The sequence below is a fragment of the Crocodylus siamensis genome, chromosome 3 (genome assembly GCF_052110815.1).
Source record: "Crocodylus siamensis isolate JL-2025a chromosome 3, ASM5211081v1, whole genome shotgun sequence".
Taxonomy (NCBI): Eukaryota; Metazoa; Chordata; order Crocodylia; family Crocodylidae; genus Crocodylus; species Crocodylus siamensis.
This window is the reverse complement of record NC_143397.1, coordinates 24586388-24614024: the sequence shown is the minus strand read 5'-3', so window position 1 is coordinate 24614024 and position 27637 is coordinate 24586388. Positions and strand designations below refer to the sequence as shown.

The 27637-nt window shown below is 37.4% G+C and overlaps 1 protein-coding gene across 5 annotated transcripts in view; it reads right to left on the bottom strand.

Annotated features, from left to right (window-relative positions):
* Positions 1–27637, bottom strand: part of NIPBL (NIPBL cohesin loading factor) — a 217106-nt gene that overhangs the window by 32547 nt on the left and 156922 nt on the right. For all 5 annotated transcript variants that reach the window (XM_090037948.1, XM_090037947.1, XM_090037952.1 and 2 more), the window contains 13 exons: positions 20359–20541; positions 15872–16075; positions 15553–15624; positions 15363–15452; positions 12063–12166; positions 9873–9959; positions 7568–7799; positions 6781–6932; positions 6301–6381; positions 5185–5285; positions 1452–1590; positions 1134–1216; positions 173–305 (listed from right to left, as the gene is read on the bottom strand). In XM_090037948.1, coding sequence (XP_089894074.1) covers positions 173–305; positions 1134–1216; positions 1452–1590; positions 5185–5285; positions 6301–6381; positions 6781–6932; positions 7568–7799; positions 9873–9959; positions 12063–12166; positions 15363–15452; positions 15553–15624; positions 15872–16075; positions 20359–20541 — 1661 coding nt within the window. The remainder of the gene's footprint in view (positions 1–172; positions 306–1133; positions 1217–1451; positions 1591–5184; positions 5286–6300; positions 6382–6780; positions 6933–7567; positions 7800–9872; positions 9960–12062; positions 12167–15362; positions 15453–15552; positions 15625–15871; positions 16076–20358; positions 20542–27637) is intronic.

Below are 27637 nucleotides of genomic sequence, written 5' to 3'. Positions count from 1 at the left end.
GGGAAGGACCCCACTGTTACAGAATATATTGACCTGGTTAAGCAGAAAGTTAATTATGCAACATGTACTATACACAAACATTCAAAGATGTGATCCTATCATGTAAGTCAAAATAACCAGTCTTCCTTTATGATGAAGAGAGCACTATAATGATTTTGCAGTGGTTTCTTACCAACAGTCTTCCTAATAAGCTGAGGAGCAATTCAGCTGCTGGCCACTCTGGTTTGTTGACTGTAGAAAGAAGATCTTGAATAAAGTTCTCAAACAGTGGCCTGTAATCCTCCTCCCCTTGCTTACTACCACACCTGTTTAAAAGAAAGCAATTAAAATGTTATTTTAGCTATATATTTTATATTATGGTTTCATGATACAAAATGTAAACATAGCTAATCAAAAAACAGTTTTCTATTATCCTAAAAAACAGAACAGAACTGAAATATCAATATAAAGAATCATCCTCAACTAGGCAGGACAAGTGAAGATAGGCCTTCTTAATGTTCCACACCACATTAAAAAAGATATATATTTATGGTCTGCACAGAAAGAATGGACATCAGATTCTGTAGTTCAGAGGTCGGCAACCCCCAGCACATATGCCGAGCATGGCCCATGAGGCCATTTTCCTCGGTACGCATTGGGGCTGGGGCTGGGAGGCAGCAGCTGTTTGCAGCCTCCCGGTTGCAGCCAGCCCTGGCCCTGGGTAGCTGCTGCCAGCTGGGCTGGGGGCAGGGGCTTTGGACGAGGGGCTGCTTTTCTCCTGTGCTCAGCACCAGCTTGTAACCCACCCCCACTGCCAGCCTGGGCCCCACATAGCTCCAGGCTCACCTGTTGGAGCTGCACTGTGGCAGCAGCAGCTGCAGCTCCCCTGCTTGCCACACCAGACAGCGTTTGCTGGTGCTGCCTGCCTGAAGCTTGTGCGCTGGAATTAATGAATTAAAGTAATGCAAATTCTACTTATAAGGAGAAAATTTCACAAACTATCTGATTACATCTTCATTTTTCTCTCTGAAAGTTTCCTCTAAAATTTTGCCACTCTAAATGTCAAATTACAGTTTATAATGGGGACTGAGAGCTAAGACTGCAATTACAAACTAAACGTAACTACACTCAACTAAAAATATGATTCTACTCACTTCTTAAGAAAAATGGAAAGGAAGTTCTGGGCAGTTCTCATAGCTGTTTCGTAGGAGTTAGTTATAAGGACATCCTGATCCACCTAAAAACAAGCAAAATCAGTTTGTCTAACATACAATAACATGAAAGCATTACTTCCAAATCACCATTTTCAGTTCTGCAAGCACTTACAGAAGACAATACACTACTTGGTGGATAACTGTCAGAAAATATTACTTACACACACATATAATAATGAACTCACACATTTATGTATGCAAATACATGTACATATTCTTCTATGGAACAAGTTTGTATCTCTTTAAAAGGTGTCTTACTTTTTTGTTTGACTCCTCTTCTGAATTTGAATCTTTTTCTGCTGATGGTAGGTGCACAACGCATTGAATAAGTTGCAGAACAAGTGCAGTCACCATTTGAATATACATAGGCTCCCCATCAACATCACTACTGTTTAATCTGTTGATGAGAATAAACAGTGTACTCTTACTAATTCATGACCATCGTGTACAGTGCACATTGCAGACATTTTGAGCTGATAATTTTCATTATCACCATCATCGTTATCTATTATTATTTTAGCGCTCTTATATTTTTTATTCAAACATTGTAGAAGAAATACCCTATTTACTTGACTACAAGATAAGGTCTCTTTCCCCAGTCAGCAAGGGTGGGGGGAAAGCCCCTCGTCTTATATTCACAGACAAACTTCATTTAATACATTTTCTATCATTAAACTACTGCAGCATGTACTCAGTAATGGAAGCCAACTATGAAGTTGACTAAATGCAGCCAACACTGAGCATGTCTGTAAAGTCCATGCTGGGCAAACATATTGATAGTGCAGTGCATCTAAATAAGATAGATGGTAGTATACACTGTGCTCAGTCCCCAACTCTTTTTTAAGTCCTAGTGAGCCATTACACTAAATTTATTTTGACTTCCTCTTCACTCCCACAGCTCAGCTGCACCTTTCTTTCACATTTCCAATGATTCCTGTTTCTTCATTAGCCTTCAATGTCTGGTAAACATCACCAAATGGGGACTCAGACAGCTCACCAAGAATCCCTCTGTCACCTCCTCTCATCCTGGTGCATATGATTTGTGTGGCCCTCCCCCTGATCACATAAGGCAGATCAGACTGCCCTGTACCTCATCTACCCATAAATTTTTGGAGGATTTCAGGACTCAGGACAAGAACACCTGGTTCCAGTCACATGGGTGGCTAATTAGTACATGGATCCTTCGGAGTATCTGGAATAAACACACACACTTAGCAATGCTGAGCTGTGGGATCACTTGGCTTAAAACACTGTTGACTGCTGAGGCCCAGCTCAATAAATTATATGATAAATCATGAGCATTTTGGCTGTGCACTAATATCATGCATAGTTTGTATTACATATAAGTACGTACAAAAGTGTTGCTTAGAAGCGTACTCATGGATTACTTATGCTAAAACTTGCAGTAGTTTCCAAAAAATTAAAATACATTAATTCAGGATGAACTATGTCTAGGTACCTACCTACAGTAATATACAAATTACTACAGGCATATTTATTTCAAAATCAGTGTTTTCAAAATTTGCCCCTCACTTCCATGTACTCAAAGGAAGCAGGGCCTGATGAGAAAGGGCTGCAGGGGGAAGAAGCTGGAAAGGGGACAGAGGGGCAACCTCCACAAAAATTTATTTTCCATGCTGTAGCAGTGGGAGGGGGACATGTTCAATACAACCTCTAATAATTAGATATTATACATGGAGAATTATAACACATTCATACATTTTCCATATATAGAATCAAATTATTGGGGGTCACCTTATAATCAGGGTCTTATATTCAAGTAAATATGGTAACATACAAAAACTAAATTAGATGTTTCACAATTTAAGGAAAAACATTTTGAAGGTTGTCTTTGGGTACAGAAAAACAGAATAAAAAAACATGCTAATGTTTCTTTGAAGAGTAATCAGTTCTTATGAAATATAGGCCCATTTAAAGACGCGAGGAAAATTACTGGATGATATAATTTGATCAAAGGTTGTGTCTCTACTCATCTTCTCTTTCTATACAATGCTGCATTTCAATCCTAGAGCTAAATATGTGATACTAGCCCATTCTGTAACAGAAGTCAAGCCAGAAGCAATTAGATATGCTGCATGAGTAAAAAAGCTCAAAACAAGACAGATGAATTGAATCAGTTGCACACTGTTATTTGAACCCCAACAGGACATACATATCAGTACCTATATATCAAAATATAATAATTCTACATAAATATGCTTTATATGAAATACCTGCATACTAAAATACTACTGCTATTATAATGCCACACCAGTTTCCTTCATGGCAGAAAAACATAATTTTCAATGTGCTAAATGCTTAGTTATTTATTACTTGACTCCTGGTTAGTTTCACTATCGTTATATTAAGTGTAAAAAGTAACCATGATCTGGATTGTTCCCTTTGTTTTTTGACATGTGCAGGAACCTTCTAAATATCTCAGTGATTATCAATTAGGGTACTGTACAATATTTGCACTGTTATGTATGCAAATATCTGCACCAGGGTGTCAAACATCTCCAGCTCCAGCTGCAGCTCCATGGAGCCCCTTAATCTAGTTTTTAGTACTGTCTCTCTTGCTGTGCCAGACCATCCCTTTAGTGTCTAGGATGCATGCTGCTTTCAGTGCTCGCTGGACTGGGTCCCATGTTACGCTGCCCACTGCACTTGCTAGAACTGGGTCCTGGGTTGTGCTTCTTGTGGTGCTTGCTTGAGCTGGTCTGGGGCTGCACTGCACACTGTGCCCTCTTAGGCCAGCATACCAGACTGGCCTGGGTTGGTGCTGCCTGTGCAGGATCAGACAGAGGGGGAAGGGGGCGTGGAGGGTTAGGTCCCATGGGCCTGATTCAGTCTGTAGACCAGCCTTCAGTCTAACCACTTTGTGAAACATTGCTCTATCATCTATCCAGTAGGGAAGGGGGATACAATGCATGACACTACTTCTTGGAGTCTGAGCTTTCACCTCTTTGCATCTGGAATCCATCATGGGAGTAACAGGGACAGAAACTGGGTGGACACCAGAGGGGTAACAGATGCACATCATTTACTCTTTAGTCCTGGTCAAGCTTTTCTGAAAAGATAATAGTCTGGAGTGGGGGCAGTACCAGCTTTTATACGCCCCATACGGTGGCAATTTCAGCAAAAAGATGCCTCTTCACAGAACTGAGCCAAGCTGCTGCAGATTTCAGGAGAGAGACAAGACAGATAGAGAGTCTCCATACAAGCACCTTACCCTCCCAGGAATCTGCCTTATTTGAGGAATATATCCTCAGCCTTTTGTATGGAAAGTTAATCCCCTTCCTCCTAAAGAGACAATGTGGTAACCACTCTCTGAGGGTTCAGTCACTCCTTTCCTCTTTGGTATTCACCCAGTTTTCTGTCCCTGTTACCCTATGATGGATCCCAGATGCAAAGACCCTGTAGTTCAGACTCCAAGGAAGAGTGTCATGGATTGTATTCCCTCTTCCCTCCTAGAAGATGGGAAATGTGGAAGGTTCCAAAAAGGAACAATCCTGATGGCATATCCAACATAGTATACAGATTTTCTACCAGAATTAGAACAATATTTCAACAGTACAGGGAATGAAATGGTTCCACATACCCAGAAGGAACATGATAAAAGATATACAAATATTGTTTTTCAAGTTGGAAATTCTGTTTACTTGCGTTTCTAGGTGGAAATCTAATGGCATTTTTGTGAGCATTTATAACCATCTTTTTGAAACTCACATAAATAATTATATGAGAATTAGCACTATCTGTAATGTAAACAGGAAAAATGCAGACCATTATTATAAGACTGTTTGATGCACCTCTGTTTCACTTTGCTGTCTGTGAAAAGTTTTTTAAGACAAATCAAGCAAGCAATTCTGCAAGCATAAATCTCTAAGAAAGTACTACAACTTGCAAAACTGCAGGTCCTTTAAAGATCATTAATAGACACCATAAAGTCTGTAACTTAAAATGCCATCATGTCCCAAACATTCATTACCTGAAATTTCTCAAACTTCTCTTGCTGGTTGGTAGTCTTGCAAGTGAAGTGAAAATTTCTTCCAGTATCAATTGTCTATGTTTTTCATACCTTGAGAAAACCTGTTTAACAGTACAGGATTTAAAAATATGTATTACCGATCATGTTTTGCAGAACACAAAATAAATGTATACCACATGTATACAAGTGACCATGTTTTTGGAAACCAACAGTTCTTCATAAAATTATTCGCTACATTTCCCTCTTAAGTCATACAGATACAGCTTCCTAAACTATACTGTATTATCACCAATAATGAAAAAGTTGTATAGAGAGTTATGCCAAATGTAAACAATAGTGGTGTAAACTACATTGAAAGTCTGAAAAGTACAGGGTCATTTTTTCTGTGCCTTTAATGTATGGCCATAATATGATGTGGAACATTGTATCTTTTACATGTTCTGAGAAATCTGTTCCATTTAATGTCTTAAGCTTTGGTGCTTGGCTCATTTGTAGTAAGGTCAAAGTTGTGCAATTTATCATTTTTTGTTTAAAAAAATATTGCCTTTATACAGTGAATATACTCTCCCTGCAAAGGAAGATAAAGTGTGAAACATGTATGCTTCTTAAAGAGCAAACATTCTGAGATGATTTTTCCAATTTAAAAATATATTTTTAAACGTTATGTTTTCAACCCATAAATTTTACATCATGGATTTTCCCTCACTCATATTTTCCAAGGAAAATATAACAAGTAAAAGAATTACTAGCTAGTCCAGCAACTTATCCTACTGCATACACGCAAACCACAGTGATCCAAAATAAAAAAACCCCAATCCCTACAAATACATTAAGGCAAAACATATTGCTATTATTCCTTTGAGAACTGAAGACAGAGTAGGAGACAGGGCAATTTTTTCTTATTAATATTTTTAAAAGATAGTGCACCACTTAACCAAGATAAAAAACACAACAGCTTTTAATTTTGTTTTGTAATATAAAATCTAAGGCACGTGTCTGCACTGGTACAGAGATAAGATGGAGGGCCTAACAGCTATATCCTTTATATAAGCTTTATTTTTAAAACTCTAAGGAAGCCTAATCTTAAAATTTGTTCAGAAATTAAAAAGAACTTACTGCAGTCACTAGTTTGATGGCGCATAACTGGAGTTCACTGACATTTTCTACAAAAAAAGGTGTTATCCCCATTGATGATACCTGTCAACAGTAATAAATTACTATAAATACATATTCTTTCTGATAAATTAATATTTTAAGCTGTTTATTTCCCAGGTAAATTCTATTTTTCCCCACTCTGCAATTAAAGGACACATTTTATAATATTATTTTGAATTTTTAATCTTAATTTTATGAGTATAATGAAGATCTAATCAAATCAAATGTTTATTCTGTTTAAAGTTGGCTTATAAAATATGTAGTCCAGTTACTATTAATATTACATATTTTAAATCACTAACAATATAATTTAAATAATTAAGTGATTACCTAAATTGCATCAGGTTTACATTTAATGTTATTCCCTGAGAGTCAAATATTTGAATCATTTTGTAAAACAACAATACATTTTCAACAGGAAATTCTTCCATTTTAACTTGCCTGAAGTATAGTTGTATCAGTGAGGAGTTGTATCTCTAGCAACTCTGACAAACTGCTAACAATGTCACAAACTTTGTTATAAAGCATCACAATAACCCTCTGTTTGTGGGTGGAACACTTGGCACGCTTTGCTTTTGAACTTAACACACCTCCTAGAAAATAATAAAATAAACACAATGTTTTGTTTTCCATTTCTTCAGTTACTTTTCAGTCAACATTAGGAATAGGAAAGTTCTTAAAACAGCCTTTAAGAAACCAACTTTTTTCATTTTATTAACATAAATGCTAAAGAACAAAAATAATCTTGTTTAAAAGTATGAATTTGGAAAACAAGGACTTCCCACTGCAGATAATTTATTATAATAGTAGTAGATTTTAGAAACAAGATCTTTAAGGAGGTCCCTAAATTTAGAAAGTTACATGCATCATGTATGTGGTCAAGTGGTCTGATTTTCAAAAGTGTAGACCATCAAGTAGTTCTCCCTTAAATAAATGGAAGTTGACAAATATTCTGGGATTAAGAGAAGCAGACTCCTTAATTCATGGACACAACAAACACAGGTGCCAGCCTTAAACACAAACTATAAAAAAATCTTAGCCCAGATACCTAATTTCTGCTTTTGAGAATTTTTTGATAGTCCTTTGTTACTGCTTGGGTCACAGGAAGATGGGTATCCACCCTCTTATTTTGAACTAAATTTGTCTTCCACAAATAAGAAGCACCTGCTTTATGCCATACTAGAAAGGATTGACTCGGAACCTCTCATATTTGTATCATTATACTAACCACCATGAGGATCCACCCTGTAAACAGGATCATACTGAGGATAAAGTGTGTTCTGCAGATGAAATTTAGTGTACTGAATAACTCTTTCTATTACATCCTCAATATATACAGCTTTAGGCATATTGGGTGATGTCATAATGTTGATAGCTGTAAGGCAAGCATCAGCAGATTTTGTGACTCTCTCCATAATAAGATCTCTCCACAATCTTTCCTCATCTTCAGTGTCATTGTTCTACAAAAGGGGGAAAAAGAAAGTTTGAATGAACTAATTTTTGAATGAACTAATAGTTTGAATGAACTATTTATAAAAAAAAGAATGCATTTAGAAACAAAATTAAATTTGACTGTTTAATATTATATGGCAGATTGCTTAACCTTACTAAAAAAAAATATAAGAGCAAATTTATATTATTATAAATATACTAAATGATGTATGATCTATATAATCAGAGTACTGTCCCAATTTTATAAATGTATGTTCCATTTTGTTACTGAAAATTACAATTAATACTGATAATGCCTCCCTAAATTACTGGTAGTGTTAGTGTGATGTAAATATAACAGTCCAGGAATTATGCAAAAGGCAAGGATTTTTTTGAGAGATATCTTTTATTGGACCAACTGTATAGTTGGAATAGAATTAGCCAAGATTCTGAATGCAAGACCTGATGAAGAATGTCCTGCATTTGAAAGCTTTTCTAACTCATTCCTAACTATAGAGTTGGTCCAATAGAAGATATCACTCTGTGAAATCCTTGCCTCTTATTTAAATTAACCTAAGGTATCAAGGACAAAGTCACCTTGAGAGGCATAAAGTTTATTATTTCAAGGCTAATATGGAAAGAGATTTCTCTATTCACTAACAAAGACTGGACTACCTCAAGGAAAAATTCTATCCCGATATAATAATTCCTTGTTTTGGCTTTGACCAATTCCTATTTTCACCACTGGATGGAACTCTAATGCAGAAAGACTTTTGCAAGCCACATGGAAATCATGAGGATAATCTTGGCAGACAAGGCTCTTTGGGTGAATCCGATATCTTTTATTAGACCAACTTAAATAGTTAGAAAACAATTTTTCAGCAAGCTTTTGGGTTCAAAAACGTAAATAAAAGATATCAGATTCACCCAAAGAACCTCCTCTGCCTATGTCCTTAGGCCAACACAGCTATAACTTATACCTCTGTAACTGAGGATAATCTTTGCTTTCTACCTTTTGAACCTTCTTTGAACATACAGAATTGAATAGGCTTAATATTACATTTCTCTGATTCATCTATTTAGATTAAGTTCAAGACAGGGTATACACACAGGGTATAGCACAACGGTCATAAACCTGACTCGGACCACTAGATGAGCAATTCTCTACCACAGTGATGCAGCTCCCCAGGGTGTCCAAAGGTGACTTGGTGCCTGGTCCCTGTGCCAGGACGTAAACAATTGCTTCTCCTCTGTCCCATTGCCAAGCACCTCAGCATGCCACAGACAAATAGTGCCTACAGCTGTTCCCCACATCCTGGCACATGCAGGCAAGTATGCATATGTAGGGCCACTGGGCTGTACTGTTTCCCCCCTGCACCTTCCTCCCACACTCCTGATGTCAGCGGAAGGGGCTACAGTTCCATGTAGCGCTGGTTGCTGGTATTAGAAAGTCACTGGACGAGCAGCCTTAGTGGCAGAAATAGCTCCTTGCTCTCAAGGAAGAGAGCAGACAGTGGAAAAGTAGGGTGTATTAGGGTGATGTCCTGCCCCGCCTCCACCCGCTAGTAGGTCAATAAGTTAATTTAAAAGTGAAGCTGTTATAATGAAAATCTTGTGCTTATGTGCCTTAAACTGTAAAAAGGAGAAAGAGAAATCTCACTTGCCTCAGGTGGTAGAAAATAACTGCAAAAAAGCTTTGCTTTGTTCCTGGCATACTTAAAGTTTTATTGACATATATCAAAGTTATTCCAGTTACTAGTTATGCAGGCATTAAGGAAACTCTCAGGTGTACAGCAATACGTTAAAACTAAAACCAGTAAAAATACAAATATACCACTCTGATTTTTATATTTCATAAAAAAAGAACACAATATAAAAACAATGTAATTAAGCAAGTATTAGCTACTACTTATTGAACTGCATAAGAAAGATTTGGAAAATTACAACAACCCTTCAAATCTGATACTTTATTAATTATATGCTGATCAAAGCAGAAGTCACAATTATAAATGAGACTTTGGAACTATGAACAAACAAGATTAAAAATAACAGTAACATTTCTAATATCATAGCAATGCCAATGAATATGATTTGAAACTTACATGATTTAGTAATGTTGAAAGCTTCGAGCCATCTTGAATATTCTTTTCCAAGATGTTCAGGACTTTCACTGTTTTATCTGTTGACAGCTAAAATAGGAAAATAAGAAAACACACTTTTGTAAATCAACTGAAAAAGTATGAGCAAATTATCCGCAGATGGTACAGAAAAGTGTGTACACAGAAAACAGCACATTAGATAATTCTGCTGTTAAAGGGCAGATTTGTAAGCATGTTGGGACAGGGACTCAGCCTAGATTTGTTCAGTTTTCAGCAGAATGAGTCCATGATATTGATTAAGCTGATAAAGCGAAACATTAGGCAAAATATAATGCTAATAAAAAACAAGAACATTCTTTTAGCCTTTTTTATACAACACAGGACAAGGTATTAGGAATATCTACGTAGCTTATCATTTGAGATGCAATTATTAAAAACTTGAACAAACCTTAGTATGAAATCAGTTTTCACTTTGAAATCAGTTTTAGAATACGAATTCACTGGATTTTTCTAAATGTAATTTCAAGCACCTGAGTTGTATTTTATGTTTAATTGGAACACTTCTCATAAAAATGTTCCAGATTATATTTTCCAACAAGCAGAACCCTAGGATATATTTTTCTGTGTATGGTAGTGTTGGTACTAAAAAAATCAGAATTTACCAAAGCTAACTATTAACAATAAAACCTGTGTAGCTGGAGAAAGTCTTGCTTTGTCTAAATCTTAGGTTTACTGACAAACACAAATATAATTTCATCAGCTTTGGTGTACATGAGCTTTATTCTCAACCTAGTTATTAACCTCTGAAGAAGGAATATGATGAGCAAAAGTAGCCTTAAGAAGCCTACTGATATTCTATAAAACTTAATGCCATGAAATTAGAGGAGCATTCTGGGTCATGTAAGAACTGGAATTACTGGGACAACTGTAAAGAGTAAGATTTAGGGAAATGTAGGTCTGAAATGACTTTAAGGAGCACATGACCACAGATAAGTTTTGAAAGAGCCACTGTTGTTGTTGTCTGGGTGCATCGACACATGAAATTAAGGTGGAACAATAAACTCTAATGCATGCAGCTTGCACTAGAGTTGACTCCTCCTGGTACAGTGTCTACATGTGTGCCTGGGATCGCAGCACTTTGAGCTAGGGCAAAGCAGCCCTGGACTGGCAGTCAGCCCCAAACTCTGGGATTGGGCAGCGGAGAGGCTGGCTGTGGCACAAGGGGGCTGAAGTGTGGGGCTAGGCAGCAGGCAGCCTCTGCACTTTAGCACCCTTGTGCCCCAGCCAGCCCATCACCCTCTCTACACGTGCATTTTAGTGCACATAAGTACTCTTCTGTAAGACAGCACTGGGGGAGTACTATCTTATGGTAAAGTTAATTAATTTACTGTGCCCTAATACTGGCGCACATGTAGATGGTGATGCTTTACTGATGACCTAATTAGTCTACTCTGCAGTAAAGTGCACATGTAGATGCATTCTGTATGAAACAGAAAGTGAGGTCTAGACAGACTTGTAGAGAAGCAAAGGCTGAGGCATGGGAATATCAGGGGAGAAGCACTTAGCCCAGAAAAGAGGGAGCTGGGAAGGGTGATAAACTGAGGAAAAGGTCAGAAAGGTGGCTACACAGAATCCTGGAAAGGGGTTTCCATAGTAAAGAATCCAGAGGCTTCATAAGAAGTGATCCTGAAAGAGAGAGAGAGAGAGAGACTTGGAAAAGGGCTGAATTTGACAACAGACTGCCCAGAGCCTTGGGTCTCTGGACCAGATGCTCAGAATAGAAGAATGGAGGCTTTAAAAATCTGACATCCTGCATCAAATAGGACAAACCCTGAAAAACAGGAGGGCGTGAAAAGGAAACCACAGGCTATCAGTAGCACAGATGCTGTGTTCCCCTCCTGGGCTGCACACTATTTACAATAAAAGGGACGTAAGGCTACTAAGATTGGAGGAAGGGCAATCTGATGAGATGCTGGATGGAAGTCTACTATTTTCCTAATAAACAGCTGACTTGCTGTGGAAGAGATCGCTGACTGTGTCCTATCTAACTCACCACTACGCAGCGCAGCAGTAAATACTCAAGACTAACACCTGAAGCAAGAGGAACTGAGACAGACATTACTGAAAATTTATAGAGGAATGCTTTTCATATATTTCACATGAAACCCTTTTGTACATTTAAAAAGATCATACCTTGTCCATAATGCCCATTGCCTTAATTTTCGCGGATTCACTACCCAGTTCGTTAAGCTGATGTTTTCCCAGCAGCAACTCCTGTGGAATCTCATCATCATCACCTTAAAAAGATCGCATCACATTTTCTAAGGTTTGAAAACATGTAAGCAGTATTTTTCATTCATGATTTTTAAAAATATGTACCTAACATATGGCTACTAAAGAACTGACCTGGCTTTCAATGTGCAGTGCCTAACAACTTGCATTAACTTACTAAAGCTGCTGCCACTTTAGTAGTATTTAAAAAATAGTTTACCTAGGTGTACAAATATGGATTTAAGAGTCTAATTTAAAAATAATTTTATAAAAACTCTAGGCTTTTTAAGAAGGTATAAACTTTTAAAAGGTGTAATTAAATAGCCAGTGATAACGAATAGGTTTATTTTACTTATCAGAGTACTGATTTACTTCAAACAAAGCAAAACTAAAGAAATACAGGTATAATGCTACATTAAATGATTTAGAGAAAAATAAAATTAAAATTCCATAAGAATCTTCCAAATATTTAATTGCCTAAGGCTATAACTAAAGCTGAGCAGGAAAGAGTATTCCCAATCCCCTGAGAATTTATAATCTTGAAAAATGTTACCGAAGCAAGACAAAAATATCAATTTATTGCGAGTCAGTAATTGGCGGGAGGAGAAATCAGACCGGGTACCTCAAAACATAGTAATTTAATTCTGACTTTTAAAACAGAAAATAGAAAAGTTGCTTCACAAGTGTTGAAATGTGAATGTTTAAAAAATGAAAAACTTTCTAATCTGCAGCACTGGGATAAACTTTCTCTTTCCCAAATACAGTGTTTACTTGAATCTAAAACGAGGTTTGTTCTCACAGGATTGGGGGGGGGGGGGAAGGGAGGGAGGGAAATGACACCTCATCTTGGATTCAAGTACTAGCCCAGGGCAGACAGCAGTTCAGCTCCAGTTTTGGCCCCAGGTTCAGGGCTGAAGTGGAGCTGAGCCACTGCTGCCCCAGGCCAGAATGGTTTATTGGGAGAGCGCATGTGGCCAAGGGGGAAGCTTACAACCCATCCTGACTTCCTACATTGAACACCTTCAAGAGTAAATTGGATGCTTATCTTGCTGGGATCCTATGACCCCAGCTGACTTCCTGCCCTTTGGGCAGGGGGCTGGACTCGATGATCTCCCGAGGTCCCTTCCAGCCCTAATGTCTATGAAATCTATGGAAATCCCTTGCCCCCTGTCCCTAATACCTGCTCCCCACAGCTGCCCCTTCCCCTCTTACCTTCTGCTCCAACTCTAGTTCCTCCCACCCCAGCCCAGCTGGGTGCTACTGCCATTTTTCCTTAGTAGGCTGGATTGAGGCCCCTGCTGCTGACTGCCCCAGAGACAGAGAGCAGAGCTTTACCAGAAGACAGGTGTGTGGGGAGGAGGGGTACAGGTGGTAGGGGCCTGGGACAGGCAGGAGGGACAGGGAGTGTGGAGGGAAGGCAGGCTTCAGGAGCCAACAGGAGATATAGGACACGCTGCAAAGGGGGCAGGAGGTAGGCAGCAGAATCAGGCATAGGGAGGCAAGGGGCAGGGGAGTCAGGCACAGGCATGGGTCAGTCAGCAAGGGAGCTGGCAGAAGGGGGTGCATGTTAGGGAGAGTAAGAGGCAAGGGATGGGGGTCTGGCTCCTCACCTCTGCTGCTGCTTTCTCTGCTGCAGCAGTGCTGGGAGGCAAATTTAGGATGACCTTCCACTAATAAGACTCCATAGGTGGAAACATATTACAAACATATTATTTTCCATGTATACACTAACTAGTGGGGGGGAGTTGTCCTAAATTTGAAGTCCTTTTGGATTTGAGTAAATATGGTAGGCTCCATTCCAATTAATTATTTTCAAAAATGAAAAATGATGGGAGAAAATTCCTAGTTATAATTCCTTCAATAATCCCCAAACCTGCTAATTCTGTTCACAGGCTGCAGAACTAATAAGATTTGTTTATTTGTTTGCATAAATATATGAACAGGAATAGACCTAGAACATTATCTACCATATAAATATGTCATTACTAAAGTAGTACTGTAAAAAACAACTATGTAACAAATATTGGGTTCAAGCCAGTTTCAAGGGGCAGAGAGATTTCTGAGACAAATCTCACAAATTTCCAATCAGAGGTATTCTCTCAAAACTGTAGTTCCTTCCCTGGGGTGCCCCAAGAGTCTTTTAAAGGTACCACACAATACTGGCACTGTTAGGTGTGAAAAAACCTACATATAATTCACAAGATAAACCCAGGCATTTCAAACAGGAATGCACAGTGTCAGAAACAGTGTGATCTGTTGTATTCTGAGTTCTCTGCAACAGAAAAATTGTTATATTTTTCTGTAATCAAAAAAATAAGTGAAAGCTAGTTCAGAGTTGCATTTTCTGAAGGATGTCTTGCATCTAACAGTCCTAAACCAGTGGTATTCAACCACCAGCCAGCAAAGCCATGTCAGAGAGCCCACAGGGCTCCCCATGAAAATCTGGCAGCGGGGAGCAAGAGCAGCATCAATTGTTCCCAGAGTTACAAGAAGTAACACTGCCACTGCTCTCCCACCACCAAATTTCTGGAACTCTGGGCAGCTCTGCAATCTGGATGACATGACTGTGCACTTCAGCTGGTGCTGGTATGTGGTCACATGATAGCCAGATCTGGTGCACAAGTTCATACCCACTGGCTGACCCTGAATGTGGGATCCAGCTTGCAAACTGGCTCTGTGCTATTCGTCCAGCCTGCTGGGTTAAAGAGGCTGAGTGCCACTGTCCTAAACACTCTGAAATGACTTCAAATCCTCACTACTGTTGACCCATCCACACATGCTATATTACATAGCTGTCATCCACATAGGAACCTTATTTGCAGTGTGATGCCCCCAAGATGGGTAGTTGCTGGTAGCAAGGACTGAACCTGTGATCTATGGATCTAAAAATACAGGGCCTCTACTGCCTGAGCTAATCAAGCATAACCTAGCCACCTAGGGGCCATCACATACACAAACCTTCTTATGGCCCAGGCAGGATTATAATCCTTCCCAATTTAATAGGAAAGGATATATCTGTTCCATGACTGCCCTGAGTCTTGCAAGGAACAGTAATTGAAGGAAAAAGAAGAAACTTAACAAAGATGGCAATCAAAAAGAAGAAAGAAGACATGCTTTAGTGTCTATAGCAGAGGCAATAAAGGTGCAAAGAAGGGATTCTGACAAAATACCACAATGCAAAATATCTAAAAAACAGCAGTTGACAAATTTTAGACACATTACCAAAGGCAGTAAAATCCATGTCTTCCAAATTTTCCAAAATATTTTCAATTGAAGCAGTAAACCGTTTAAAAGTTGAAGAATCCATCATTTCTGGTGGGACAAAAGCAAAGCATATGTAGCTATGCTATATACAAAATATATCATAAAAACTGAAGAATGAAAACAAATGGAAACCTAAAAAACTACTTACCTTCAGGGGTTAATTTAGGTTCATAAGCTTTCCTTTTCTTTTGCTTTTCTTTTTTCTTCATTTTTCTAGCCACTAATAAACAAATAAAGAGTAAGCAAAGAAATGCACAAATACTTTTGTTAAGTTTCTCGAAGTGTACCGAAAAGGTGGATAAATACTTGTTTAAAATGAAATATACTGTTTAGACTGGCCTATTGACATTTGCTACATTTATATCAGCAGAAGCATACACAATTTGTAATTATATTTAAACTACAACTTAACCTGTGAGTAGTAAACTAGGAATTTGGAGGAAAATACTTTAACACAGATACGTTACCTTCACTGAGGCTAGGAGGAGGAGAATAATCATCCATGTCTGAGTCTTCTGGACTGCGATTGCGATAGCGACTACCACCAGAAGTCCTTCGTCCTTCGTGATAATGACCACTCCTCCTATGATCACCCGAACTTCTTCTATCATGCTCTTCGTACTCCCAGGCTTTATCATCATCTCTGTCCTTTTTATGTCTTTTCCGAGAAGCTAGAAATAATGCGTGTTCTCATTGAGAATCGTGACGGTCCACATTTTTTACTTGTGAGAATGGCTAGATTTTGTTACTATGTTTACAAAAAGTAAGCAAAATTCTACTGCACAATTATTACATATGCAAGTTTTCATTATAGACCCATAATAATAAAATGTCACACTTGAATTGTGTTTTTTAAATAATTTTTTGAACAACATATCCATTCCTAAATTTGGCAAAGCTAGGTAACTAAGTCCCGCTTTTGAAAATTATCTAGGCATTTGCAATCTTCCAACTTGAGAACTTCTCATAATACCTAATGCTGAAAATAACAGCATCCTGGTAAGTGTCCTTTATTTCACCCGACTGGAGGAACCAATGTGTGTTTTTTTCTGAGAAATGAATCTCATGATGATTTAACATCCTCAGAACTTTCTGAATCTAGTTTGTTCAGTTTACTAGTTTGCATGCATTTTTTCTGGCTTTGTGCATATAAGTGCTAAATTTGTCCCCTGAATATGCATGATTAGGATAAAAAGTTCTACAGGTAAAATTCTGCCTTTGGTTACATCAGTGTATACTGACTTATCTTGTTTTCATTTACATTACATTACATTGTCAGAATATGTGCGCTAACAAGTAATTAATGAATAATTTTGTCAAAGCTACTCTGAGCCTAAAAGAAGCCAAGCCCCAATAGAAAAGAATACAATTATGTCACTCATTCACAGTTGCGTTAGCTCTGTAAGGCTAATAAGTGGAATTCAGGAACCTCCATACTGGATCATGTTACTGGTCCATTTAGTCCTACATACTGGCTAACAGTACCAGTACCAGAGACTTCAGAGAAAAATGCAAAAATGCCGTGGTTTAAGTTGATTTAAACCTAAAGCACAAACTACCTTCTTAAGCAAGAATTCTGAAATATTATCACACAGTGTATGAAAAAAAATAGTTTTGACGTTCTTACTGTTTAAATTCACTGAATGACTCTTTGTTCACCTTTAACAACACTGAGAACAGTCTACCTCCTCTACACCATTCATTCTTTCATGCACTTTTATCATACCCCCTCTAACGCAACTACTTTGTAAGGAAAATCTCTATTTTCTATTTCTTTCTCCTAATAGAGTTTTTCCACATTGTTGATCAAACTTTTCAATTTTTTTCTTAACCATCGTAAGATCTGCAATATCCTTTTTTTTTTAATGGATTAACCAGAACCATAGATGGTATTCTTAGAAAAAGCTACACCACTGCTTTATAAATCTTCTTATTGCTTATGCAACTTATCTTATTGTAGGGCTAGTCCGGGTTGTGCAGGGCCAGGGTTGGTTTCAGTGTTAGGAGAGGCCTTGTGTGCTGGATCCATGGGCCCTGATAAGTTTAACACCTCCAATTTAGTTAATTTAGATCTCTGGAGTTCTTTGGTTCTCTCTCACTAACAAGTAACGTTGTATCAATTATTATAATTTTGTTACTTTATTAATTACCTATTGCTCCCTGTTCCAGATTATCAATATAACAAACAATAAGCCTTGTAATATGGAACTTTAAGGCAAGTCACTTTTAACCCTACGCCTTAAGGAAGATTAATAGTCACATGACACGCCTTAAGGTTCCATAAGGTTCCATATTCTATGACCCCACTAGGAATTATCAGCGTCTTAAAGAAGGGAACAAAATACTGCTTGGGTTTGCACTGGGAGGTAAAAACTATGTCCAATCTGGTATTATATATGCTCAAAGGTGTTTCTTTTGAATCCCAGAGACAGTCGTTATTTATACAAGACTTTTGCATAACCTTCTAAGGAGACTATGTAAAGCTGGACCACTAGCTCAATTTCTCTCAATATTTAGGGAATTTTAAACACCACCTAAGATTTGCATCTAATTGAGATTCATGGAAAGTTTTGAAGTAGAAAGGCTCCAAACTGTTAAAAATGGTTATTTTGTAGGAGCTGCCCTTGCATTTTTGGAAGAATAATACGAACACTTCCCAGGTAGTACTGTATTTATGACTGTTCTAAGAAGATAATCAAGGAAAATTGATTTGCTGAGAAAGAGGATATTATTTTTAAACACTTATTTAAAAATTCATCCCACAATTCAAGAACTGAACTCATGGTCCACCAGGGATACAAAGCAATACAGATATTACTGGAGCCAAGGAACCATGCCTTCTGGTAGCTTACAGAAGTTTTCTGACACTGGCAGTTCATCTGATATCAGGTTAAAACTGATTACCTATCTTGCCTTTCCTCCTAATTCAAAATGGATTTCAGTGGTTGCCATCTTGAAAACTGTTTAGCTAGAAGTAATTATAGATTGTCCAAGTAATAACTCATAATTAGAAGAGTAGAACTACACTACATGGGTCTGAAAATACTCTTAAAAAGGAGCTCATGAATTTCCATTTCTTGATTTATTGTATACCTAAACAGGAACGTTAGGAGAGATTTTCAGCTTTAAATTCTGCATGTCGTGACACAGTGGCAGATGCTTGGATTGCTGAAGTCCAGACAACTGACTGATCCATCTAACAAGAACTTTTCCAAAGTTCCAGGAAAACAGGGGAACATTTTGCAGTCCAGATTGTCAGACATAGTGTTGTCATAAGAAATGTATAAATTCAGTTTTAGATGTTATATAGCATGACTGTCCAACACTAGGCCTTGGAAATAAATTACATATTTACTCAAATACAAGAAAGGTTTCCTGTGTTCCGTCTGTGTCTCCTTCTCCATCCTCCCATCCCCCCCTGCCCCAAACGGCATGGTGGGGGAGGAGAGGAGTCCTTCATCTAAAGTTCACATACAAGTAAGTAAACAGTCTCTCATTAAACTGCTGCCAAAAGCAGCATGTACTCAGTAATGGAAGCCAACTATGAAGCTGCTTAAATGCAGCTAACACTGAGCATGACTATAAAACACATGGCCCATATCAGGCGAACATACCACAGGGAACATACCACAAGGACAGTTTACTGTAGCCCATCTAAAAAAGTTGCATGGTAATACCCATTACACACAGCCTCCGGCAGGGCTGACTTTTTGATGTCCTAGTGAGCCATTACACTGAATACGTTTTATTTCCTCTTCACTCCCACAGCTCAGCTGCACCTTTCTTTCATATTTCCAATGATTCCTGTTTCTTCATTAGCCTTCAATGTCTGGCAAACATCACCAAATGGGAAGCCAAACAGTTCACCAAGAATTCCTGTTACCCCCACTCTCAGCCTGGAGCATATTATTAGTGTGGCCCCACCCTCCATGAGGTGGCTCGACCATGTTGTCCTGTGCCTCATCTCCATATACATTTTTGGTGGATCGGAGGAGTCAGAACAAAAATACCTGGTTCCCGTCATGAGTAGGTAACTAACTAATTAGCACATGGATCCTCTGTGGGGGGCAGTATCTGGAGTACACACACATACTGAGCAGTCTTGAGCTATGGGGTCACCATAAACACTCTTGACTCTGCTGGGACCCAGCCGAATGAACTACATCATAAATCATTAGCCTTGAGCCTTTCGTCTTTGAACTAATCATTCATGCTTTATATTATTTAAAAATAGGTAAAAAGGGTTGCCTAAAATTGTGACTGGATGAGCTAAGCCTATGGGTAGTTATAGTAATTTTACGCAAATTACTAGAGATATTTTTATTTCAAGGTCAGTGTTTTCAAATAGTCGCTCACTTACATGTACTCAGGGAAAGCAGGATCTGACAGTAAGGAAGACGGGAAAAGGGCTGCAGCAGAAGGAAACTGGGTGATGGCAGATCCCCCAGACTTAATTTTTCCTGCTGTAGCAGTTGAAGCGGGACAAATTCAAAAGCATCCCTACAATAATTAGATTCTAGTCTTGAAAATTACAACAAATTTATACGTTTCCATTAGAGAACCTAATTATTGGGGGCTGCCTGATATTCAGGGAAATATGGTATGCATATGAGTTAATCAAGGTGACTAATTAGGTGCATACCTAATTCAATTATTTTTTTCAATACTGTTTGCATATAATGCTAATCAGGTAGTTTCTAAACTTTTTATGTTTTTTCTTTACTCTAATGCTCGTGCAATACAATTAGAAAACGTGCGTGGGGCGAAGCCTAGATAGCTGCCTATTATATCTGACTTCCAAACAGAGACTTAATAATTTTTCTTTTAAAAAAGTTATCAGGACTTCAAAGTTACCTTGTTTCAATATTATTTAGACTACCTAGCTAAGAAATCTGTTGACAAAAGCAAAGTGTTACCCTCCTTAGCAGTAATAATAGAACAATGTGTTACTTACATTCAAAAGCTGCTTCACTGTCATTGTCTTCATCAGAACTGATTTCAGCATATTTTGGTTTTTCATTAACTGTGCTACGCTTGCGTTTGTTCATTTTCACACGTTCACAAAGTGGCATGGTGGATTCAATTTCTGCCAGGAGCTCAGGAGGCAACTCCTTTAACACTGACTGATCTATGCTACCTATTAATGAAGATCAAGAAGAGTAAATGTACATGAGAAAATAACAGTGAGGGCCCAAATTGCAGTCCTTTTCCAGGACAAATTATAAACAGAATACCCATTTAATATTCAACACTTAAATATAGTTGAAAGTACCCATTTAGTTTTACATTTTGTGCATGATGCAACTTAAAATTAACATATTGTATCTTTTACATAATCACCTTTAACATAATACAAAATTTACCAGCATACAAGCAATACAAATTCAGCCAGTGACTTCCCTTTGTAAAAAAAGATATTCTCTCTCTATTCCCATCACCCAGTTCAGTCTTACTTTGGTTGAAACTCAGTATTTCCAGTCATGTTTAAAAAAAAAAAAAAATCAACGTAGATTTAACATGGATCATCAGAATAATTTCTCTTTATTCTGCAATATAACTTTATGCAAGTTCAGACACAAGAGGACTACTACTCTGAATCAGTAAGTAGGGGAAAGAACAATCAAAATGTCTACTGCTGTTTCCTTAAATAAGGGGGGAAAGAGGTTTTGACTGACCCTCTTCAATTGTTTCCCATCTACACAGTTTGGAAATAAAACCTTCTGCAGATATTACAAATTTCATTTTTGTTGAAATATGTTGTCACTTGCATTTTATTTATTTATTTTTCACAACGATACTAAACACAGGTTCATAATTTTCTGCAAATATTTTTTTTCAGTAGCAGACTGAAAATTAGCAACATAGTAGCAACATATTGTTATCATCTCACATTCTGGTCACTTTTCTTTTTTCCCTATAAAGATTATATCACCTGGCATTTTTCTACTAGGAGCCAAATGTACAACTCTGAAGGTCAGCCACACTGACAGTTAAAGAGTAATTTTTATTCTTTAATACGCTAAAGATCCTCACAGCAGATATTGTTTTCCACAAAAAGGTAACTATCGTAGCCATTCTGTTTTACTCCTGTACAAACAGAACACATGATTCCATAGTCAGAAGACTCATTTTGAAGAATATTAAAGACTTTCTTTATATAAATACACACACCCCTAAAAGAAACCAGCTTCTGGGTATTACAAATATTCTAACAACGTACACAACATTCGGACAGTTAGTAGTTTTAAAATGTACTTCACAAACTGTCCAGCTCCTGATTAAAAAAAGCCATTTTTCTTTAATGGCTTATATTTCTTAGAAAGGAATCTAGAAAATAGATTTTGATCACCACCAACTTCAATAAATTAAAAAAAATATATTTAGAAAAATGCTGGCCGGTATTTTTAACTGGTTTCCTCCATTCCCTACATCTGAAGATGGCAACTATAAACAGTGAAGTCAAGTAGCAGCACACTTTGCTTGTCTTCTGAAGTCTTCCAATATTTTGAGTTATTAATTTTATGTAAATGATTGTTTTACCAGTATTCTATTTCAAATCTCTTTGTTTTAAAATTCTTCTTCTTGCGTCTCTATACCACATTCGACCATTTTGTTACACATGCTTGTGCTAGTTTATTGTACTTTGTAAAGGCTTTCATTGTACCCCATCTGCTACGGGGGGGCATAGCACAAGGATTCGCGTTGTAACCCATCAAGTACCTGCAATACCTGCAAATCCTGCATGGAGATATTTGTATACTGAAACTGATAACAAGACAGATTTTCTGTTTGTTTTTTTTTTAAAGAACATGATTTATATTGTTACAGCAAGAGATTTTCTGCACAACATGTTATTTGTTTAGAACTTAAGCACTAGACTAAAATGCTCATTTAAGGCACACTCCTTGCCTTAAAGGATTATAGGTCCTGAGCTTGTAGCTGCCTACACAAGTTTAAAAAAACCCCCTAAAACCACAATTTACCAGAAGGAGCAGTGCATTATTTTGACACAGCTCTGCAGCTTTTGTATAGATCAAGCACTTCAGCAGGGCTTTTTAGTATTTTATCTAACAGCTGATTCAATCAGCTATCAGATAAAAGTGCCAAAAAAGCCCTACTGAAGCACCCAATCTATACAGATGATGGGAAAACCATGTCCAACTACTGCAATGCCTCTTCTGGGCATGGACTGGGCTCGGTGTCAGATTTTTGGGAGTTTTTTTTGTCTGTAAGCAGCCCATATTTCTAGACATGTAAAAAACGTTATATATCATGTGTTTAAAGCAGGACTTTTATTGAAGTCAACCGATCTTCTCACAGGGCATGAAGGTGTTGGAGGACTGAGTTCTAAATAAAGGTTTAGCAAAAAGCAGCTACAAGAAGATGAGGATAAAGATGAAGAACAGGATTAGGGAAAATAGGGAACAAACAGCAGCAAGATCATATGGTTGCCTAAAAGTTATGCAAATCCATAAGCAGCTGCTTTTCGTAGCTCAAATCTAAAGTCTTTGCCCATTCATTTGTCTTACTAGCATTTGAAATGATAATGGCAGACGGCTTAAGAGTGTGAACCAGAAACAGCAACTGATCAACAGTGATCTTTAGAAATAGCCTACATACCTTGGCAAGAATTCCATCACCTGAAATACATATTTCACTTATAAAGCACATTGTAATTGTTTTTATTTTAAAATATAACATTCATATTTTCAAGACACCTTGAACAGAATTTACAGAAGAGGGTTTTCACCTACTTTTACTTCTCATGTATAAGGGTGGCCTCATTTCAAAAAAACATAAATGACCAGACTTTTTCTTTCTTTTCTTAAAAAGAAAAAAAGGTGGGGATGGAGGGGAAGAGAAGGGGATTAAAATTTTTACTCTGGCCCTGTTTTTGGGGATGACCATCTCCCTTGTGAAGGGAGATGCTAAATCTTCAAAAATAAATCGATCTACTCAGCATAATCTTAACATTAAAGTTAAAACCAACTAAAAAATGTTTAAATTTTTCAGTTTAAAATGTCAACTTCCATTTCCTTCTTAACTATTCAGATTTCAAATCTTTTGCAATGTTGCAGTTTAATTCTTGAATAGACGGGTCAACCAGGTGAAATTATGCTAGAACACAAGTTTAATTCCCCATTTTTATTAAAAAACAAAAAAAGTTCAGGCCTTTATTCAGTATAAAGCAGAAAAAAAAGACAAGGACTTTAAAAGAAAAAAACCTATATGAGAGAGAGAAAGTGGATTACACCTTCTGCAGTATTTCATTCATTTTGGAAAATGAACCACCATGTGCAGATGACAATTCAGGCAACTTCATCACAGTCTGCTAGCAACCCAGGCAAAATACAGCATTCTGTATTAAAAAGGTGAAAGATACTACATTGCTCCAGATGCCTGGGATATGTTTTACTGATGTTCTGAGGTAAATTACAAATGAGTACATCACTTGAATGCAAATGGAAATGTTTTCTTGAGATAGATCATTACTGCCCGGGAGTCCAAAACAGCCTCAATAAACTTTATTCGTTCTGCTTGGATCAATGCTGAGTTGACTATATTTATTTTAGTCCAAGTTGGTAAAACAAAAGAAGAATTTTACACCTTACAGTACCCTGAAAAAAACTGAGTCATCTAAATACAGGATCATTTGGATTCCCATCTTCCTGAAGCAAGCAGCACTATTATAAGGCACTTCATAAACACGCTTGGAGCTTCAAAAAGGCCAAATGGAAGTATCCTGCATTGGTAATGGTAACCTCACTAGGAACCTTAGATACTGACACCATCCATGATTGCAATGTAAAAATAGATTTAGAAGCCAATGAAAAGCAGCGAAACCAATTATATGGATATGGTGATGGAATGGTAAGGGAACCCATACTGAATTTAAACTCTGGAAATTAGTTTAGTGTTTATCTGTTTTAGCTACCAATGTCTTCCTCTTTGAGAATGAGAAAATATTAGAAGAAAAGCTATTCACACCTCAGTAAAATCCTCTTCCACTGCTGAAGTGTGAGAAATGCTTGAACTTTATTACGCAATAATGCTTTCCAAAAATGAGTTTATTAATAGAGATGAAGATGGTGTTTGAGGGTAGAGAAGGAAGCAGAACTGCATGGCACATCTACTGTTTCTAAAGCTATCACTAGGTGGGGTTAACATGCTGCAAGAAAAGACAAAAATGGTATATGCAGTACCCATCTAAAGAGAATGGGACAGAAAGACAAATACAGGTAAGTAGTCTGCTGTCAAACAAGCAGATACACCTGCTAACTAACAGGTAGCAGAAGTAGAGATCCTGGTTTTCTCTGATAAAAAAATCCAAAATTCTTTGATTAAAAAGGAATCCACGTTTTTCAGTGATTAAAACAAAACACCACGTCAATCCAAAAAATTTATAGTGGCATTTTGTTTTAATTACAAAAATGTGTGGATTTTGGAGGGGTTTTTAAAGCAGAGAATTTTGGATTTTTTTTTTTTTTAAATCACAGAAAACCAGGGTCCCTGCTAATAAGATAAACCACCAATGGATGCAATCAATGAATCTCTAGGAAGGCTCAATCTTACATTGCTTCTATGAAGGAGCAGGTGTATAGATGCCTAAAGACCTCAGGGGTACCCCTTGAGTCCTTAAGAACACAATACTTTAAATGTCTCATGACAGAACACATTACAATCCCAACAGGAAGGGGTAATTGGATTGCTATTTCATTGCTTAATTGATTGCTATTTGTATTTTCTTAGGCATGCCAAAGGAAATTAACTTGATTTCTATGCACAGTTATGAAAAAGTCATTTAACTGGAGGTTGTGCCTCCTGCATGCAGAGGTACAACCTACATTCAGAGTTACTGCATTCAGTCACAACCTGACCCTCAGCAATGACACACTTGTAGTCCCTATTCAAGTTCCATGGCACTACTGTTTTTTGTTATTCATGTTCCAATAAATAGTTAATTTTGTAATCCTCATTTGCAAGTCAAGGGGGAACTTTTTCCTGCTATACTTCTAATTTCTTAGCAGTCTTCCCCAACAGTTTAGCAAGCAAAACAATTTGGCGCATAACTGTGAAAAACACTGAGAAGTCTGAGTTCATGGCAAATCTCTATCTTGACAAATCTCTAAAGCAGATGCAATTTTCCTTTTCTGGTGCTAGAATGCCTCCGGTTATCTGCAGTGGAAGCCACCTCATCAGGAGAGGATAGAAGAATGAGAGCAGAAAAAAGTCAGTAAGATGACCCATCTTTGGCCCTCACAGCAATGTTTACTGATGAAGAATTTAAAGCACTTGAAGAAGTATAATGAGATATTTCTGCCCCTGGAAAGACAATGAGAACAAGGGCACATCAAAATCTCCAACAAAAAGATACCTAGACAAGATTCTGTTTCCTCTTTGTTCTTTAGGACTGATTTACACAGTATGTATAGACATTCACACTCTCAGAAAAAAACTGTCCTGGAAGTGACTTAACCCTAGGTTGTTACCAAGTTATTTTTCTCCTGGAGTAGCTATTTTCTGGGGGAGAAAGCCTGAATATCTATAGTGGTTTCTCTTGGGAGAGCTGGAACTCTCCCAGGAGAAACAATGTACACAGCCACAGATCTCTATCCACGATATGCCCTTGACCCAAAGCATATATACACACAGGTTTCCCTCACTTTATGCCGGTGCTGTACATGCAAATTCGCTCTCATGCAGTGACCCTTTTTATACCAAAAATTAATTATATGCAAGGTAAATTCACTCGTGTGAGATCAGTGTGGTGGAAGCCTGCAGTCAGCTGCTTTGTGCGGTGCATTGTGGGAGTGACGCCACCAAAATATAGTCTCCTGTGTGGTCTGTGCTCCTCACTCATTGTCTGTGACATGTTTCTGTAGTTGCCATCCCCATTATGGCTTCTAAGCATCCTGCTAACTTATCTCCTACCCCTCTCTGCTGTTGGTGAGTACCAAAATTGTCTTGCAGAATTGGTAGAAATAGATCTGGAGGTCAGTACAGTTGAGGTCTTGGAACATATCCCTATTTGATACTTTGTAAAGCGGGTTCCCTTTATGCAAATTCAAGTTATACATTGTTTTCCAGGAACGCATGTACAACAAAGCAAGGGAAACCTGTGTGTGTATCTATCTAGATGCGTATATATACACACACACACACACACACACACACACACAGATATATCTATATCTATACAGAGACACATACACACACACACACACACACATATAAACACATCTATTAGATATTAAACTGCCTCACACATAAGGCAATTCTTAAACATCAAGAATTTATGATCAGACAACAAATAGTTACCTCTCGTGTAACAGAAGACATATAAAATATAATCTTCTCTGTAAAAATTCCTGACACTTTTTTAAATTAAATACCTACTATTTGAAAGATGGCTGCACAAAATATGTAGCAGGGCATGTTAATTTTATAGACAGCAAAAAGGAAACAATAATTAGTGGGATTGGCTTCACCCTCTATACAGCTGCCTAGAGACATGAGGATGGTTAAGAAAAAGAGGCCAGCCTCTACAGACATATCTGGTCAAATCTGTATCAAATATCCTGACCAAAATATGTACAAGGACAAGCAGATGAAGCGTTTATATAGAATTAGAAGTCAATTAGATTTTAAGTTGATGAAATCCCTCTAATTTATTATCTTTTTCATTTTTGTGCACTATTCATAAAAACCAAAAATAAGTTAAATGAAGCATCGTACTTTAACTGACATAGTTTAACAATTATACTTTACATATTAATTGGTGGAGCTTTTTGTATAGATTGGATTTTTACTCGAAGCTGTCTTTAGAGTTTTCCAGAAAATATTGTGTTCTATGCCAGCCTTCATACCACCTTTCTAGCATTCCACACATATCATATTACTTAACACTGAAGAATAAAAATATTATTATAATTATAAAATATTACATAGTTAGGTAACATCTAGATATTATGACTGCTTTTATGCACCTATTACCTTACACAAAGGACAAGGAAAATTCTATGTTAAAACACATCACATTTCCACTCGTTAAAATAAAAATATTAGTGTAGCATTTGGAACAATTCATTAGAAGATGCCTGTATAATCCTATAATAGCTAGTAAATCCTATTATAATTTTTTTACCACTTGATGGGATTAAAGTATAATTCCATTTTGCAGTATGAACAGGATTTATTTTATGACCCTGTTTATGAAACAACGAATAACTCAA